Source organism: Ananas comosus, linkage group 5 (assembly GCF_001540865.1).
Source record: "Ananas comosus cultivar F153 linkage group 5, ASM154086v1, whole genome shotgun sequence".
In the NCBI taxonomy this organism is placed as follows: Eukaryota; Viridiplantae; Streptophyta; class Magnoliopsida; order Poales; family Bromeliaceae; genus Ananas; species Ananas comosus.
Genome location: NC_033625.1, coordinates 2224084 through 2238938, shown reverse-complemented (window position 1 = coordinate 2238938; position 14855 = coordinate 2224084). Strand labels below are relative to the sequence as shown.

Genomic DNA, 14855 nt, shown 5'->3' with positions numbered 1-14855 from the left:
CCTTAGTCAGTAGTGGATTCAAATTGGGCTAAGAGCCGCCTTATTGCGGCCACCCAAAAAAATGACAAAGAACTTGATGGTTGGTATCCGAAATCCCAAATTCAAATTCTAATCGATTCACATTTTCGGCTAAATTTATTTCTAAAAGAAATAAACGAAACGAGTAGCATACTAACTTTCTCTCAAGAAAAAAGCCAAAATGATCTAAACATACAAAATTTTCAAAGAATCAGCCCAATAAGTCACCCGTAATACCGACTGTCCCTAGATCAAGTGGCAAAAGACTTGGTGATTGGAACCCGAGATCCAAGTTCGAATCCTAGTTGATTCACATTTCAAGCTAAGTTTATTTCTAAATAAAATAAACGAACCGGGTAGCGCGCGTGCTACCTATCTCTCAAAAAAAAAAAAAAGTCACTCGTAATAATGCGGTGTTTGGGAACTAGAAACAATTAGAGAAATGCTATAGGTTGTGGTAGTGTGCCGTAAGGAGAATTATACTAATAATACTCTCGTATGCCGAACAAGCGGACTGCTAAATTTTCTCGAGATGATATTATTGAAAAACAAACATTACAATTTGTTTCAAATTTGATCGAACAGCTAACTCTAGAAGAAGAGGGAGACCGCAAACCTCCGCGCATCTGTGTGTAATGAACAGCTTGGTAAAACACTTCATTTTTCGGCAAAAGTCATGAAATCTCCCTCACAACGGCTACTCGAATAACTTAACCTTGCAAACACTCCCTGACGATTGGACTAGCTGGATATATAAATTCATCAGACAACACAGAACTTTCGAAAAAGCCATTATCAAGGTCACTGGGTTCTGACTACCTACACAACTAACTGTAAATACATGAAAATGGTAAGAAGTTCGGCACTTACAAGAATTGACCAGCAAATCCAGCAAAATGATATGTAAAATGTAAGGTTATTTAAAGGTAGAACCTTTAAGTTAGAATCTGGCTCCCGTAGTCCCCATTGAACTTATCGTAACGGTGGGCATGGAGATGTGCGGATGGTCTAGTGTTCCTTAGTGCTACCTCAATGTCCTCCGGAGTGACTGAACCAACCGCTGGTAACTCTGAATACCATAAAATTATAAATATAACTAATTTGTCCAAAAGAGACGAACGTCGAAGTTATGGTAGCATGTTCAAAAAAGTCAATCTCTCAAAGAAAATTGCAAATTACCGCATCTTCCAATTTCCAGGGGGAGAGAGAGTTTTAAGTATTTAGGCCAGTGAGTAAAATTACCGCATCTTCCAATTTCCAGAGACAATAAAAGAGCATCATGAAGAGCAATGCTTACCATCCTCCTGGATCGGTTCTTGGTTCTCTTCCAATAATGCCATTAGGCGCCTTAGCGGCTGCATGGCTGCTTCCTTGCATAGTAATCGTACATCAGAGCCTGAATAACCTTCCGTCTTTTCCACAAGAACATTATATGGAATCTCTACTTCCTCAGGAACCAATGGCAAAAGCTCCTCAAAAATTGCAAGCCTAGCTTCTGGTTCTGGAAGAGGAACTAGGATCTGTTTAAACATAGTCATGGAGAATAGTTGTAATAGTAAATGGAAGAAAAGGAAAAAAAATACATCTAGCACCTCGATATAATAGTAAACCATTGTTGTCATAGTCTTCCATGACAAATGGTAAAAACAATTACTCCATCAGATAATCCAATATTTTATGTATATATATAGAGAGAGAGAGAGTTATGTTGGAATACTATTGATAATAATACTATCCACTTTGTAACCATTGGATGCCTAGAGTTGAGTGGGTGGTTGGTATAATAGTAATAATTCAAGGGTGAAAAAGTGGATCGTATGTATTATTAATAGTATGCTAGCTGAACTCTCTCTCTCTCTCTCTCTCTCTCTCTCTCTCTCTCCCTCTCTCTCTCTCTCTCTCTCTCTATATATATATATATATATATATTGAAAGCATTGAACTCGATAGAGAAAAATGCCATGATACCGGCTTTCCTTCTAGTCATTTTATTTCCGAAAGACCATAACTGAAATCCGTGAGCATTTCTTAATCATAATAAGCTAACAATTAAATATTAATAAACATATTTGAGGATACGCGCTTCTCAAGACGCCGGAGCATAGCTGCATCGAGTTCCCAGGGCAGATTCGTTGCTGCCAAAACAAAAACAAGCTCATTTGTCTTTGTCAGACCATCCATCTGCATATAAAAATCCACATTAACAACTCTTACTTAAGAAAATTGATTTCCATATCAAGCAATTGACAGATAAATATAACATATTTTACAGTTTATTACAATAAACTGTCATGTAAACTTGTATAACCATTACTCCTCACTACCTAGTATCTGCTATCAGGTTTCTTTCTCTAATAGCGAACTAGGAATAATATCCTTTAAGTTATGTAGTTTATAAATTTTCTAGAAGGACAAGCGAGAGTTCTTCGTATACCTTTTCTACCTAAATATAAGAAGAACATATATGCATTTCCGAAAAATGCTGAGAATAGCAGTGTTACCTGTACAAGAAGCTCAGTTTTTAAACGTCGACTAGCTTCATGCTCACTATGTGCTTCACCGCGTTGGCTAATGATTGCGTCGATCTCATCTAAAAATATAGTAGATGGCGCATGGTGCCTGGCAAGGTCAAAAAGGACTTTTACTAGCTTCTCTGAATCACCTGTAAATGCAGAAACAAATTAAATATATTAACAGAGTAAAACTGTATTTATGGTGGAAGAAAAAAGAAATACAATAGCTGCTCAATTTTAATAACTAGTAATTGTATCTTATTACTGCTGTCTGATGATATTTAGTAGTACTAAAATAGAAATTTCAATACAGCATATCATTCAGAAGAAAATAAATGTATGTTAAATGTTCACATACCACGCCATTTACTGACAATTGAAGATGCTGAAATATTGAAAAAGGTGGTCTTGCATTCTGTAGCCACCGCTTTTGCTAGCATTGTCTGGTGTAGAAAAATTATGACACAAAATATGGAAAATATTAGAGATCTAAGTAAAACTTTTCAGCAAATCTTCAAACATAGAATTTCATTTCTTATATTTTATTGAAAATATATTTTTCTAAGAAATGCTTGTTCATGCTTGTGTACTAATATGAATATAGGTATTTTAGCACCAAGTAATATTGATAGTAACCTCGTCTTACGAGAGAAAGTATCTTAATTAGCAGAACCATTGTAGATAGTTATATTAAGTGAAAATAGAACTAGAGAACTGAATAAATTCTTGTCTGAATTGATCTTATAAAAATTATGTCACTAGACAATGAAACTGGAAAAAAAAAAAAAAAAGACTTTCTCAGCAGGTGCTGCATTTTCCTTCACAAACCTTCCCTGTTCCAGGAGGACCAAAGAGCAAAATACCTTTCCATGGTGAAAGAAGCCCAGTGAAGTACCTATATAAATAGAATGTTGGTAAAGAGCTATACTTCTCATGCAAATCTGAGCTAATGACGGTATTCTCGGCTCATCTAGCCACCACTATTAAACATAATGGTACTCAGTCAACAGAATTAGCATGTCTTTTGTAAAGGTAGAATATAAAAATTTAGAAACAATAGCTATTGTCTCAAACAAAAGAGAAAGGAAATAGAGCTAGACACAGAAAAATAGAACGAAATGGAAAAAAGATGTTTGAAGACTACGAAGAACGAGTGGCATCAGTTATGACAAAAGCAACAAATAGCAAGTTGGGATAGGCTATATGAATCTTGTTCGTTTCTTCAAAATAATGGTTCATATCAATATAAAGCAGAAAAAATGGATCATATTTCAGAAAGACCAAAAAAGTGGCAAAAAAGTATAATGGCAAGATCATAAACAGTAGAAGATGCTGTGAAACTCGCATTCCGAGTGTCTCTATCATTGAGGCATATCAAGACATATGGTTTTTATAACTAAAAGATACCTTGCAGAACAGAGCACTTACTTTGGATATTTTATAGGCATGACTACTGCTTCCTTAAGAAGGCGTTTTGCATTTTCTAAGCCCTTGATGCTTTCCCAGTTTACATCTGGACTTCCACGGATGATATCTCTGTGAAGAAAAATTATGCAATCACTAAAGCTATCTCCGAAAAGAGCATGATGACATGAAAATATCGGCCAATTAAAGTCAACATAGTTAAAAAATGTTCACTGATGCAATCAGTTATAAAACAAGATTACCTGCATAAAGCCTCTGCTAGAGTGCGCATCTCTGCAGATTCAAAAGGAGGCAGCATGGGCTTCTGGCTATCAATTTATTAATTTCAGTTAGAAGTTTCCTAAAAATTGAACTAAATTGTCTTAATTTTTGCAGAATGACATGAATAGATTAACTGGACAAAACATCTTTTTCATTTTTATGTTCAATTTTAGTAAGAAAAGCACCAAAGCAGGAAGAAAAAAAAACAAAACTCTGGATCTAACATAGAACAAAAAAAAATGTTATAAAATTATTGAAAAATAATATAAAACAACCGCATACAGAGACAATTTAATTATAGCTACCAAGATGCGAGTTCAAAATAATAAGATAGAAGCGAACTCTGCTCAGACTACTTAGAATTAACCAAGCAGAAACATTTCTATAGCATAAATAAACATTATGCTAAGATCAAACAAGCATTATGCTAATACATGCATCTGAATAACCAGTTGCAATTCACTATGAATCATTCTACCATCAAACAAACACCAAACCATAACACGCATCACAAAAACAAGTAACCAATCGAAGCCTCACCGCATTTCCTTTTGGTCCGAGACAATTCCGCGGCGCACCTCGCCTCTTCTCTCCTGTAACAACAACACATCAACAACCACTCATTTAAGCTCTCTAGATTCAATTCGATCCAAACAACCACGTTTTACTCACCTGCATCTCGAACTGTTCGTAAACGGCCAAATCCGTCGGTTTCTTGTGGATTCCATTCGAATTTACCGATCCATTGGCATAACCCCCACTGTTCTCCGATCTCGACCCTCCCACCGCCTCCTCCTCCGTCTCCTTCTTCCTCCCGAACCTCATGTTGTAGAGCACCTTGAAATCCTACGAGGAGCAATCGAAGAATCTGCGAGACCCGACATAGATCGGTGCAATTAGGGCACTGAGAAGGCGAAATCGAGACGTTTACCTCGAAGGTCCAGCGAGTCGGAGCGGCGGCTTCTGACATGGCTTCTCTGCTGCGATCTCCAGCAGGAGGGGAAAGCGCTTCTTGTAGAAAGCGCTTCGTCGTATATCGGTGGGGGGGCGGAGGAGAAAGAGGACGAGAGACTACTACTACACGTGCTACTGCTTGGCCTCGCTGTCTCTCTCATCGCTCCTTCTCGTTCCTCCGAGGCAATAAAGAAAGAGTTGGGACTTGGGAGGGACTGAGCAGATCCAAAATTTATTTTTATTTTTTCTAACCTTTTTTTTTTTTTTTTAAGTGACATGAAGTGATGATAAAAGGTATTCGAAATTTTATATTTACATACAAAGATTCAAACATCTGACTTATTTTATGATGGTATAATTAATTAATAATTAACTACTTCAAGTAAACAATATTCAAAATAAAGTTAGTATTTTTTTTTCCAAATTTTTGGGGAATAGTTATAAGTTTACAGACAAATTTTTGGGTAATAGTTCTAGAGAATCTTTTGTATTTAATTGAGAGAGAGTTGAATCTTGGTAGCGGAAGCATGTTGTTGGATGATCAGATGGACACCACGAAGCTCCAATTTATGCGGAGTGTAAGTAATTGCTGCTTCATATTTAATACATTGACAGTTGTATTTTATTGGAACAAGCTTTAGCTTACTATTACAAGAAATTAATAATAATGACATTAACAATTCTATTTTCATTATGCACATATGACAGATCATATATATGCAAAGAATCTAATCACTTTTTATTCTGCTACACAACAGATCTGTACAGTTAGTAACATATCAGAGATGTTAATATCTCCACTTGGTAATATATACTATATAGTATAGTATAGTATAGTATAATATAATAGGATACTAACAACTCTATATTTACTTTGTTTTTTATTTTCTTTTGTTCGTTTTTTTTACTCTGTTTCCCAACGGAGGCCCTAGCTGCCTGTACGTTAAGTTCATTTTCCTTAATAAATGAAGCAGCCAAACAGGTAGCTTGCTACCTCTTTCTCAAAAAAAAAAAAAAGCTTTANCTCTTTCCCAAAAAAAAAAAAAAAAAAAAAAACTATATTTAATGAATCTGATCATTTTCAATCTTTTCTGGACCCTTTCTCCTCGCCTCTTCATTTCCCTCTCCCTCCACCATCACATTCTTATTATCGCACAACCCATGCGCCATATCAAACGTTGCATGAACGCCGTAGAAAACGTAGTAAACCAACATAACCCCCATGCAGAACCCGAATCTCACAAACGCCTCCGAGCCCAGGGAGCCCATCAGAAACACGTTAATCGCGATCGACAGCGACGGCAGCCACGGCACCAGCGGCGCGCCCCACACCCGCGGCGGCCGCAGCTGCGGCACGAAAAGCTGGATCCCCAGCGTCCCCGCCGCCCACATCGGAATCGTTATCGCGTACCCGATCCACCCGTCCGGGTTCAGTCCCCAGTAAACCGAGGTCCCAATAGAAGAAAAGGCAATAATTGATAAACATGTAATCAATTTTACGCGAGAGGCCCGGGTGGAAGCGCCGGTCGCGTGGTACCTGTTGTAGAAGTATTATAAATAGTTAGCGTAGAACAATATTACGTTTGAATTTGATACATATAAGGCGCTCTTAAAATTTCTCTTTTTAATAAGATAGTAATTTTATCACAATTTACACAAAATTTCATTTTTTGTGGTAACTTTATAATTCTGTGAATCTAAGGGTTGGTATTTTTTTTGGTTGGTTTTATCATCGCAATGCCCCACAGCCACAGTACCTTTCTGTCTTGTTAATACAAACACTACAACCAATCAAAAATATAAAATTTTCTCTTAGCAAAAAGGTACAAGAAGAGGCTTTCCGTGTGTGCGCGGGTGTTTGAATCAAGACCACTTCCTTTATAGATATTATAAAAAAAAAAAGTTACAATCGCTGTTTTAATAATGTTAAAGAATAATTAGTTCAAATTAAATTAAAAAAGAAATTTTCAAAATTTATAATATAATATAATTTTCGTAGTTCAGTTCACTCTGTCGACGAATGAAACTGATAGTGTGCTGCTTATGATTTTTTTTAAAAAAAATTTTATTACCTGCGCACGAGGAGGGCGGCGGGGATGAGGGTGAAGATGAAGAGCGTGCTGAGCGAGACCTGGCTGGCGAGCACGCTGAGGCTGGAGAAGAAGGCGAGCGCGGCGCCGGCGATGGTGATGAGGAGTGTGGCGTAGACGGGCGTCCCCGTCGTCGGGTGCACCAGCGCGAACAGCGGCGGCACCACGTGGGCGCGCGCGATGTGCGTCGCGTAGCGCGCCTTCCCGATCCCCCCGACGAGGAGCACCTTCGCCATCCCCACTAGCGCCCCCATCGCCACCACCCGCTGCGCCCACCCCATCCCCGCGTTCCGGAACGCCGCCGGGAACGCCGCGTTGGGGTCGATCGCCGTGTACCTCTCCATCAGGACCAGGGACAGCGCCATGAGGCAGTAGAGCAAGGTGATGATCCCCATGGACGCGAGGAGCCCCGCGGGGATGTCGCGGCTGGGGTCTCGCGTCTCCTCGGCCATGGTGACCATCACGTCGAAGCCGCCGTAGGCGAAGTAGACAACCGCGGTGGCGCGGAAGAGCCCCTGGGGCCCGTGGGGGAGGAAGGGGGAGAGGTTGCGCGCGTCGGCGTGGGCGAGCCCCGCGACGATGACGAACGCCATGATCGAGAGGTGGACCGCGGAGGCGATCCAGTTTAGGAGGGAGGCTCGCCTCGTGCTGGTGACGGCGACGGCGGAGGTGGCGATGAGGACGGAGACGGCGATCGGGTCGAGGAGGTTGAAGCCCTCGGCGAGGCGGGTCGGGATGCGGAGCGAATTCGGGGAGCGGTCGAGGAGCGTGGCGAGGTACGAGGTCCACGACCTCGCCACTGCGGCGCTGCCCACCACGCTCTTCAGGAGCAGGTTCGCGGCCGCGAGGAAGGCGACGAAGTCGCCGAGCTCCACCCTGGTGATAGAAATCACACGAATCACGACTGATTAGGAGAATGCAGAATTTTATTGGATTAATTAATGTTTGAATATTATGTTACGTAAAATTTAAGAATCATGCTAAAAAAGGAAATAATTAATATTCAGCCTTTTAGTTTTTCGAGGCTGATTCTCTCCGAATGATTGATTATCCTCTCTTTTTTTTTTCCCATTATTATGTTGATCAATAATTGGGATTCTGCTACCTGAGGTAAGCGAAAGCGCCGCCGGCGACGGGGATCTCGACAGCGAATTCCGCTAAGCAGAGGGCGGAGAGCGTGGCGGAGGCGCCGGCGGTGGCGTAGGCCAGCACGATGGAGGGGCCAGCGTGGTCGTGGGCCTCCTGGCCAGTGAGGACGAATACGCCGGCGCCGACAACGGAGCCGAGGCCGAGCCACGTGAGGTCCCAGCGGGAGAGGCAGCGGCTCATCGGGTGCGCGCTCTCGGCCCGGACGTGGCCCAGCTCGGCGGCGTCGGCGGACCGGCCAAGCAGGCGGTCGGCAAATCGGAGCGGAGTTTTAAGGAGAGAGGAGCCGTAGGAGGCCCAGCTGCCGAATGAGTCGCCCGGGAGGAAGTCCTTCTTCGTCCATTTCCAGTAGCCTCTTCTTCGTGCAGCTTCGTCCATCGAAGAGGCAGCCTGTTAATTAGTTGTTGTATCTCCTCCTCCTGCTGCTGCTGTTGTGGTTTGTTTGGTTTGGGCTTATAGAGGATTCATCGAATCTTTACTAAATGACCTCGCGGTGGGTCTGATTTAGAAAGAGGACAGGTAGCTGTGATTTTTCTTTTCTTCTCTGAGAACGCTGATAGTCCGTATTAATAGATTCGCGGTTCATTGAATTTAGACACTACTATTGATTGATTTTAATTAGGCTGAGATAAATTTGATCTTCTCAATTCTCTTTGATCCAGCTGTTTTTAAATGGCCAAATCACAACATTTGCTTAAACAAAAAAGTGGTTTTTAATTTGAGTGATTATTTATGAGAATGAGTAAAAAATGGACAGGCACAGTGCAGCGCTGTTGTGGTTAAAGATTAAAAAACAGGGGTTTGAACAATGACAGATCACTAGGCAGTTTTTCTACTTAGTGGTCCAATATTGCGGACAAAAATTTGGTGGGCACCGTGCCCAAACAAATTACAAATTTGTTGCACGGGTGCCCACCAAATTTTTATCCCAATATTGCACTGCAGTACGAGGTACTTATATGTGTCAATCACAAAATTACGGTATGGTAAAATAAGTGCACAATGATGCTGTCAGAAAACTCAGTACGAAGCTGGAAAACATACCCAGAAACTAGAAACCACCAGTAAAAATTGTAAGTACAGAGGAATTTTCAGATTCCAAATTGAAGCAATTAGCATAAAAAATCAGAGCTCCAAACCGAAGCAATTAGCATCATAAACCAGGGGCGTCGCCATAGAAACAGTCCGAGTAATATGCATTTTACCCAATAAAGACTAGGCAAAACGTCCTGCAGAACAGATAAATAAATGAGTGGGCGGAGAGCTACATAGATCACGAGTCTGTTCGATCTCCTCGGTCGAACCCTTACTTTCATCTTGCTCCCACTTAAAAAAGCCTTACTTTCATCTTGCTCCCACTTAAAAAAGATGCAGCGCTGAAGTTTATTACAGCCTTTCTACCCACTACATCCCAAGAAGTTCCGCCACCATTTGTTTCCCTCCGATTTCTTTTGTTCTTTCCCCTCCTCTTCCAGTTTACACATTGTATACCAAAACCAACAACCGCCCAACAGCTATAAGATCATATGTATTGAAGCGAAAAGTAAGTGAAAAATGATCTAAGAAGATACAAAATCACGCAAATTCCGACAGCCCAAGAGCCGACAAAATCACCACTACTACATCCATCTCAACTCCGGAGTACTTGTCCTAGCCCGAGCCTCCGCCAGCGAAACGGCCATGGCAAACATCATCTGTTCCTCAACACTCTCGGGAAAGAAATGGTGGTGGCCTGCAACCATATTAACACCCTCCGGCAAGGAAAAAGGGGTGGCGGGCCCAATGGCATCTGGCATGATGTCGGAAGGGGCATAGCTGGTTCCTGCCTCTGCCACCACCGACCACTGATCAGATGAGCAATCGCCTTCCTCCCTCACTACTATTTCTCCCCCACAGTTTGGGGAGACCCCGGCCCAGCTAGTTGGAGAATCATTCTCCATAGTGCTTGGGTCTATAGTAGGAATGCCGCTCGAATGCCGGAGCATGTCAAATGCGGATGACGTATTGCTGACCATGATGGGATAGTTGCCATTGATGTGCTGATGCCCAGCAAGAGCCGCCACTGCACAGCCAAAGCCGCCGGGAGAAGCTTCTATGGGTGTCACTGTGAGGGAGCTGTAGTGTTGTGGGAAGGGCGGTGGTGGAGGTGGCGGCGGCAGCAACATGTTGCCGCTACAAGCTGGAGTTCCTGAATTGCCTCCTTGTTCCTGTTCGAAGAAAGTGAGAGATGATTAAACTACCCTTAAAGCACAGAAAAAAAAAGAAGACAAAAACGAAATGATAAGGTAGTCGTACTATTAAATGCGACATAGTTCTTCAGCTTCTTTTTCTTATTGTGAGGATTATATTTCAGAATACCTCATGGAACACGCATCAGACTTGTGCCGAAAGATTCCAGTTTGAGGCAGAATTAATCACATTGCAAAATCAAAGAACCAACTTATGTTTCACCAATCGGCTAAATTGCCAGCAGAGCACTTGAAGGTTTCAGGGAAACGAGTGGGGAGGGGGAAGGTTGTGGATAGTGTACATTTCTTCTTGAGTTTCAGTGTAAAAGGGTTTTTTTTTTAAAAAAAAGAAAAAATGTGCCTGCATATTTTCACTTCTGCCCAGGAGGATTGCAATTAAACCAAGGATGAATTATCCGAGGAGCCAACAATGCCCTTCTTGGTCAATCTACTCATCGTTCTTCAACTACAATCTATACTCCTCAATCTGCATTATTATTTCTTCAACCTTTTTATCACTAGAAAAGCTGGTATCATGACTGATGTAATCCTCTGAGGTGAAGTCATCATATGTAAATAATTCATGAACTCAACTTGAATGGCTGACCTAGGGTTATCAATTTCACGTTGAGTTACTAAAAACCTTTGTGAGTACGAAGTATCTTTAATTTTTTAATAGAAAGATGTTTAGCACGTTTAAAATAAAACGAGGCTGCAAATAAGGATAGTTAAAGTTTTTCTACTAAGGAAAGCAGCAGTGGAAAATAAAACAGCAAAACTAAATTGATTCGTCAGCTCAGCATTACGAACCTTATTAATTACTAGTGATTTAAGCATATCCATATAAATTCTAGAATTCCAAAGACTTCAACAAAATGGAGCCTGGCCCATTAAACAATATTTAGAGGACTTATTTACTCAAATGAAAAATATAAGAATAAATAGACAACTAAGTAATCTGCAGCTGGTGATAGAAAACCCAACGCTCCTCAGAGTGTAAAAGCCTAAAAGGTTTCTTTCTTTACCTGAATGGAAAGCAAGATAGCTTCATTAACCATAATGTCCTCGAGATCGAGGTCAAAGTTATCATCCCTGCATTTTACAACATAATCAAACAGTTAAGAGTTAAGAGTTCTCTTTAATTGAGGAATTGATAAAATATATTCACATACTATTCTTTCTTTTTAAGCTTGTAAAAAGAAGAATTATTACAACAGTAAGATATGTAAACGCTGAATGAAGCTCATAGTACACAGCAGAATCTGATAATGAAATAACTGATGAGAATTTGCATCTCCATTAAGAGACTAAAATATGAAGTGGTTACATTCAACAAAGCTTGAAGGGCATTAATTTCGAGCCCTTCTATTGCTATCAATAAGGTTATCTGAATACATTAAACTCTCTGAATAGCTAAAGCTAATCAAGCAGTATGGTGTCAAATTATGGGAGTAGCTACATGGCTAACCTGGGAAAGAAAGTCCAGAGTCCACATGATTCATTATGCATCAACACCAGGCAGACAAAAGTTCCTACCACCATAGCAACAGACAACAAATACCAAGGCTCGAAGTTTCAGTGCCTTTTTGGCTTTCAAGTATAGGCTTCCAGGGTTTTGGTTGCAGTATTTTCATGTTTCAGTGTTTTTTGGTATGAAAGCTCCCAAGCATTCAAAATATAAATAAGCACGGAGAATTGAGATGATAACAATAACTATTAATTTCTCAACTTTTTCATAGCTTAAGTTGGCATCTCATGTCACTATTATGATAAAAGTAACAAGATGCAGAAACTGAAATATCATGGTCGTAAGTGATTAGGGAGACTTGAGGGGAAGATAGCACAGATAGGAAATGGTGAAAGGCAACGTATCTCACTTAATTTATAGTCAAAATTCTTAAAGCCATCCATCCTAAGGCAAAGCTGGGGAAAGATGTCAACAGGGTTCATGCAACTAAGTTCTTCAATACTGTTTCTTATAGCATGGAAGCATAAAATACTTGTCAATACTTAAGAGATACAGAATGCAAGACCAAGAGAATAATCTTTTCTTCTACAAGGCAATGGTTCCACACAAACATGACAAAACAACAGTAGTTTGAATAAAAGGAAGAACACAATTGATAACAAAATACAGAATAACAAGCAACAAAATCAGATCTCACCAATTGTGCCTAGAATGTGAAGGCCGGGTGCTTGCTGGTGCAGAGAATGGAGGTTGAGGTGAAACAAACTCATTGTCTTGTGTTGTACACCTAAAAGACGGCACTGTGAAGGCAAATGCACAACAACACCTCAACTATATGTCGGTAAAAGAAAAACTCAAAATCATGAAAGAGGGCAAGTTAAGATAAATGCACTAAGGACCTGAAAGCGAGGTACTACACATATCCCGATATTCCACTTCTGCAGGAACCAATGTTCTGCTAGATGAACATTTAGCTTGTTTCCTCTTCACTTTTTCTGCTTCATCTTGAAGTTCTTGCTGACGCATCCTTATCTGCGCTTCTATAACTCTCTGTTCTTCCTACACATAAGTAGATCACAACCAATATACAAGCAACTTTAGATCCACACTCAAGCAGAGCACTGAAACAGGCATTAGTAGTAATCGTACAAAACATACCACTTGTTCCATGCTTTTTTCCTCTTTTGTCCTCACACCTCGATATTCCACAGCATAATTTGAAGTTTTGCAGAAGGGGCATCTTTATCAGTTAAGTAACAAATCTTTTAGGAACAATAATGACATATTAAAACTCAGGGACATCAGAGAAAAGGATACTGGGTAGGTCGAGTTGAATGAGGTGGTTTCATTTGAAGAAAACACTCTGCAGGATGCAACAAACATGACCCAGAATATTAAAATCACAATAAAATAACAAAAAACAATCACATAAATCTTGCCAATAAGGACAAGTTAAGCAGTACCTGTACATATGCCTTTCATACAGCATTTTGACCGGTTCAGACTAGGATAATACTGCAAATAACACTATACGTAAATAGCAGAAAACAACGCCAAAAAAGCAACCACGTAGTAATTTAAGAACAGCGTAAACCCATGAAATCCTACTGATTCAAAGCATTTTGAACTGCAAATCTGAAAAGAAAGCCAAATGGGGTAGGCTCAGGAGCAAAGAGGTTTCAGACCAGAAAGCAAATAGGACACTCGTCGAGATCCAACGAGCATTCGTCGTCTCCAGGGTAGCATGGCGCGAGCTTGGACTCGAGAATGAGCTTTCTCAGCTTCTTCTGATCGATGTCCCGGTGCTCGTAGAGGCCCTGCGGCCTCGTATACTTCTCATCCACCACCTGCCTCCTCCTACCTATCTTATTCCCCATCGAAAATTCCACCACTGCCCCAAGAACAACTACAGACACTACACCGATGACCGAACAGAACAAAATCTAGCAGCAAAATTTTTGAACTTTAACCACCCTTTTCCCTCCTCGATCCTCAATTACTCCAAAATTTAACTCACAATCCGAAAACAAAACGAAACCACAAAAAAATAAAAATAAAAATAAAAATAAAATACAACAACAAAAGCAGGAGAATCGACAAAACGGAAGCGACTCGGCTCCGCTCTCTCAAACCACCACCACGCCTCCCATCACCTCCATCGCCCGAATCCCTCCAGATCCCAGCAATCAGCTCCTCCGAGCGGCCCCCGAGCACCGGATCGCCATCGCACCACCTCCGAATCTCAAATCCAGGCGAAGTCCCCGCTGCAGCGGCCCGGCCCCGAAGCCCTAGATCACATCCACCGCCATTAGAGCTGAAAGAGGAAGAAGAAAACCAAACCTCACGCAGAACACCGCCAAGAAGGGGGAGTAGGAGGTCGAGGAAGTAAGGAACCCTAGGCTCCCTCCTCCTCCCCCCCCCCGCATTAAATAGGTACATCTAGAGAGAGAAAGAGAGAGCACCTTGGGAAGGCCGTGGGGGAGAGATGGGGATGAGGGAGGGCGCAGGGAGAGTACCGTACTACGACCTGCGAAGCACAAGAAAGATCGGGGGGAATGATTGGGCAAGGCACGGCGAGGAGAGCGAGAGAGAGAGAGAGAGAGAGAGAGAGGGGAATGGGTTTGCGGGGATGTTGGGGTTGGGGTCGGGGGTCGGGACAGACTAGTAGCAGAACTTTCTCTGTTCCCGTAAGCGGTCGACTACAGGAGACACGCAGAGGCAGCACAGGCAAGTTACATCTAACATCTAACCT

General features: G+C 41.4%; 3 protein-coding genes across 5 annotated transcripts; all 3 read right to left on the bottom strand.

The window, feature by feature from the left end:
* On the bottom strand, window positions 522–5410 carry LOC109710654 (katanin p60 ATPase-containing subunit A-like 2). 3 transcript variants are annotated; one of them, XM_020233377.1, is made up of 12 exons: window positions 5149–5410; window positions 4890–5063; window positions 4758–4810; window positions 4199–4260; window positions 3960–4067; window positions 3360–3426; window positions 2890–2974; window positions 2520–2680; window positions 2098–2199; window positions 1316–1538; window positions 952–1087; window positions 522–849 (listed from the first exon to the last, which is right to left on the bottom strand). In XM_020233377.1, exons 1-11 carry the CDS (start codon window positions 5330–5332, stop codon window positions 954–956), a joined length of 1353 nt encoding a protein of 450 aa, XP_020088966.1. In that variant the 5' UTR covers window positions 5333–5410; the 3' UTR covers window positions 522–849; window positions 952–953. The 3 variants fall into 3 exon arrangements, with proteins under 3 accessions (XP_020088966.1, XP_020088965.1, XP_020088967.1); XM_020233376.1 differs by having other exon boundaries at window positions 534–1087; window positions 5149–5409; XM_020233378.1 differs by having other exon boundaries at window positions 534–1087; window positions 4199–4264; window positions 5149–5407.
* LOC109710652 (cationic amino acid transporter 5-like) lies at window positions 6212–9050 on the bottom strand. The gene is made up of 3 exons (XM_020233373.1): window positions 8367–9050; window positions 7244–8137; window positions 6212–6708 (listed from the first exon to the last, which is right to left on the bottom strand). Exons 1-3 carry the CDS (start codon window positions 8783–8785, stop codon window positions 6234–6236), a joined length of 1788 nt encoding a protein of 595 aa, XP_020088962.1. The 5' UTR covers window positions 8786–9050; the 3' UTR covers window positions 6212–6233.
* Window positions 9438–14827, bottom strand: LOC109710653. Its single transcript, XM_020233375.1, has 9 exons — window positions 14566–14827; window positions 13789–14391; window positions 13567–13618; window positions 13421–13466; window positions 13262–13343; window positions 13003–13162; window positions 12801–12903; window positions 11661–11727; window positions 9438–10614 (listed from the first exon to the last, which is right to left on the bottom strand). Exons 2-9 carry the CDS (start codon window positions 13978–13980, stop codon window positions 10027–10029), a joined length of 1290 nt encoding a protein of 429 aa, XP_020088964.1. The 5' UTR covers window positions 13981–14391; window positions 14566–14827; the 3' UTR covers window positions 9438–10026.

Excerpts from the sequence above, each read along its gene's own strand:
- LOC109710654 (XM_020233377.1), bottom strand. The coding sequence starts at position 5,332 with ATGAGAGAGACAGCGAGGCCAAGCAGTAGCACGTGTAGTAGTAGTCTC. Across the intron at positions 4,261-4,757 it reads TCGGACCAAAAGGAAATGCG|AAGCCCATGCTGCCTCCTTT; the intron begins GTGAGGCTTCGA and ends ATTGATAGCCAG. Across the intron at positions 4,068-4,198 it reads CTAGCAGAGGCTTTATGCAG|AGATATCATCCGTGGAAGTC; the intron begins GTAATCTTGTTT and ends TTTTCTTCACAG.
- LOC109710652 (XM_020233373.1), bottom strand. The coding sequence starts at position 8,785 with ATGGACGAAGCTGCACGAAGAAGAGGCTACTGGAAATGGACGAAGAAG. Across the intron at positions 8,138-8,366 it reads GGCGCTTTCGCTTACCTCAG|GGTGGAGCTCGGCGACTTCG; the intron begins GTAGCAGAATCC and ends TTCTATCACCAG. Across the intron at positions 6,709-7,243 it reads GCCGCCCTCCTCGTGCGCAG|GTACCACGCGACCGGCGCTT; the intron begins GTAATAAAATTT and ends CTTCTACAACAG.
- LOC109710653 (XM_020233375.1), bottom strand. The coding sequence starts at position 13,980 with ATGGGGAATAAGATAGGTAGGAGGAGGCAGGTGGTGGATGAGAAGTAT. Across the intron at positions 13,619-13,788 it reads AGTGTCCTATTTGCTTTCTG|TATTATCCTAGTCTGAACCG; the intron begins GTCTGAAACCTC and ends TGTTATTTGCAG. Across the intron at positions 12,904-13,002 it reads GTGTAGTACCTCGCTTTCAG|TGCCGTCTTTTAGGTGTACA; the intron begins GTCCTTAGTGCA and ends TTGCCTTCACAG.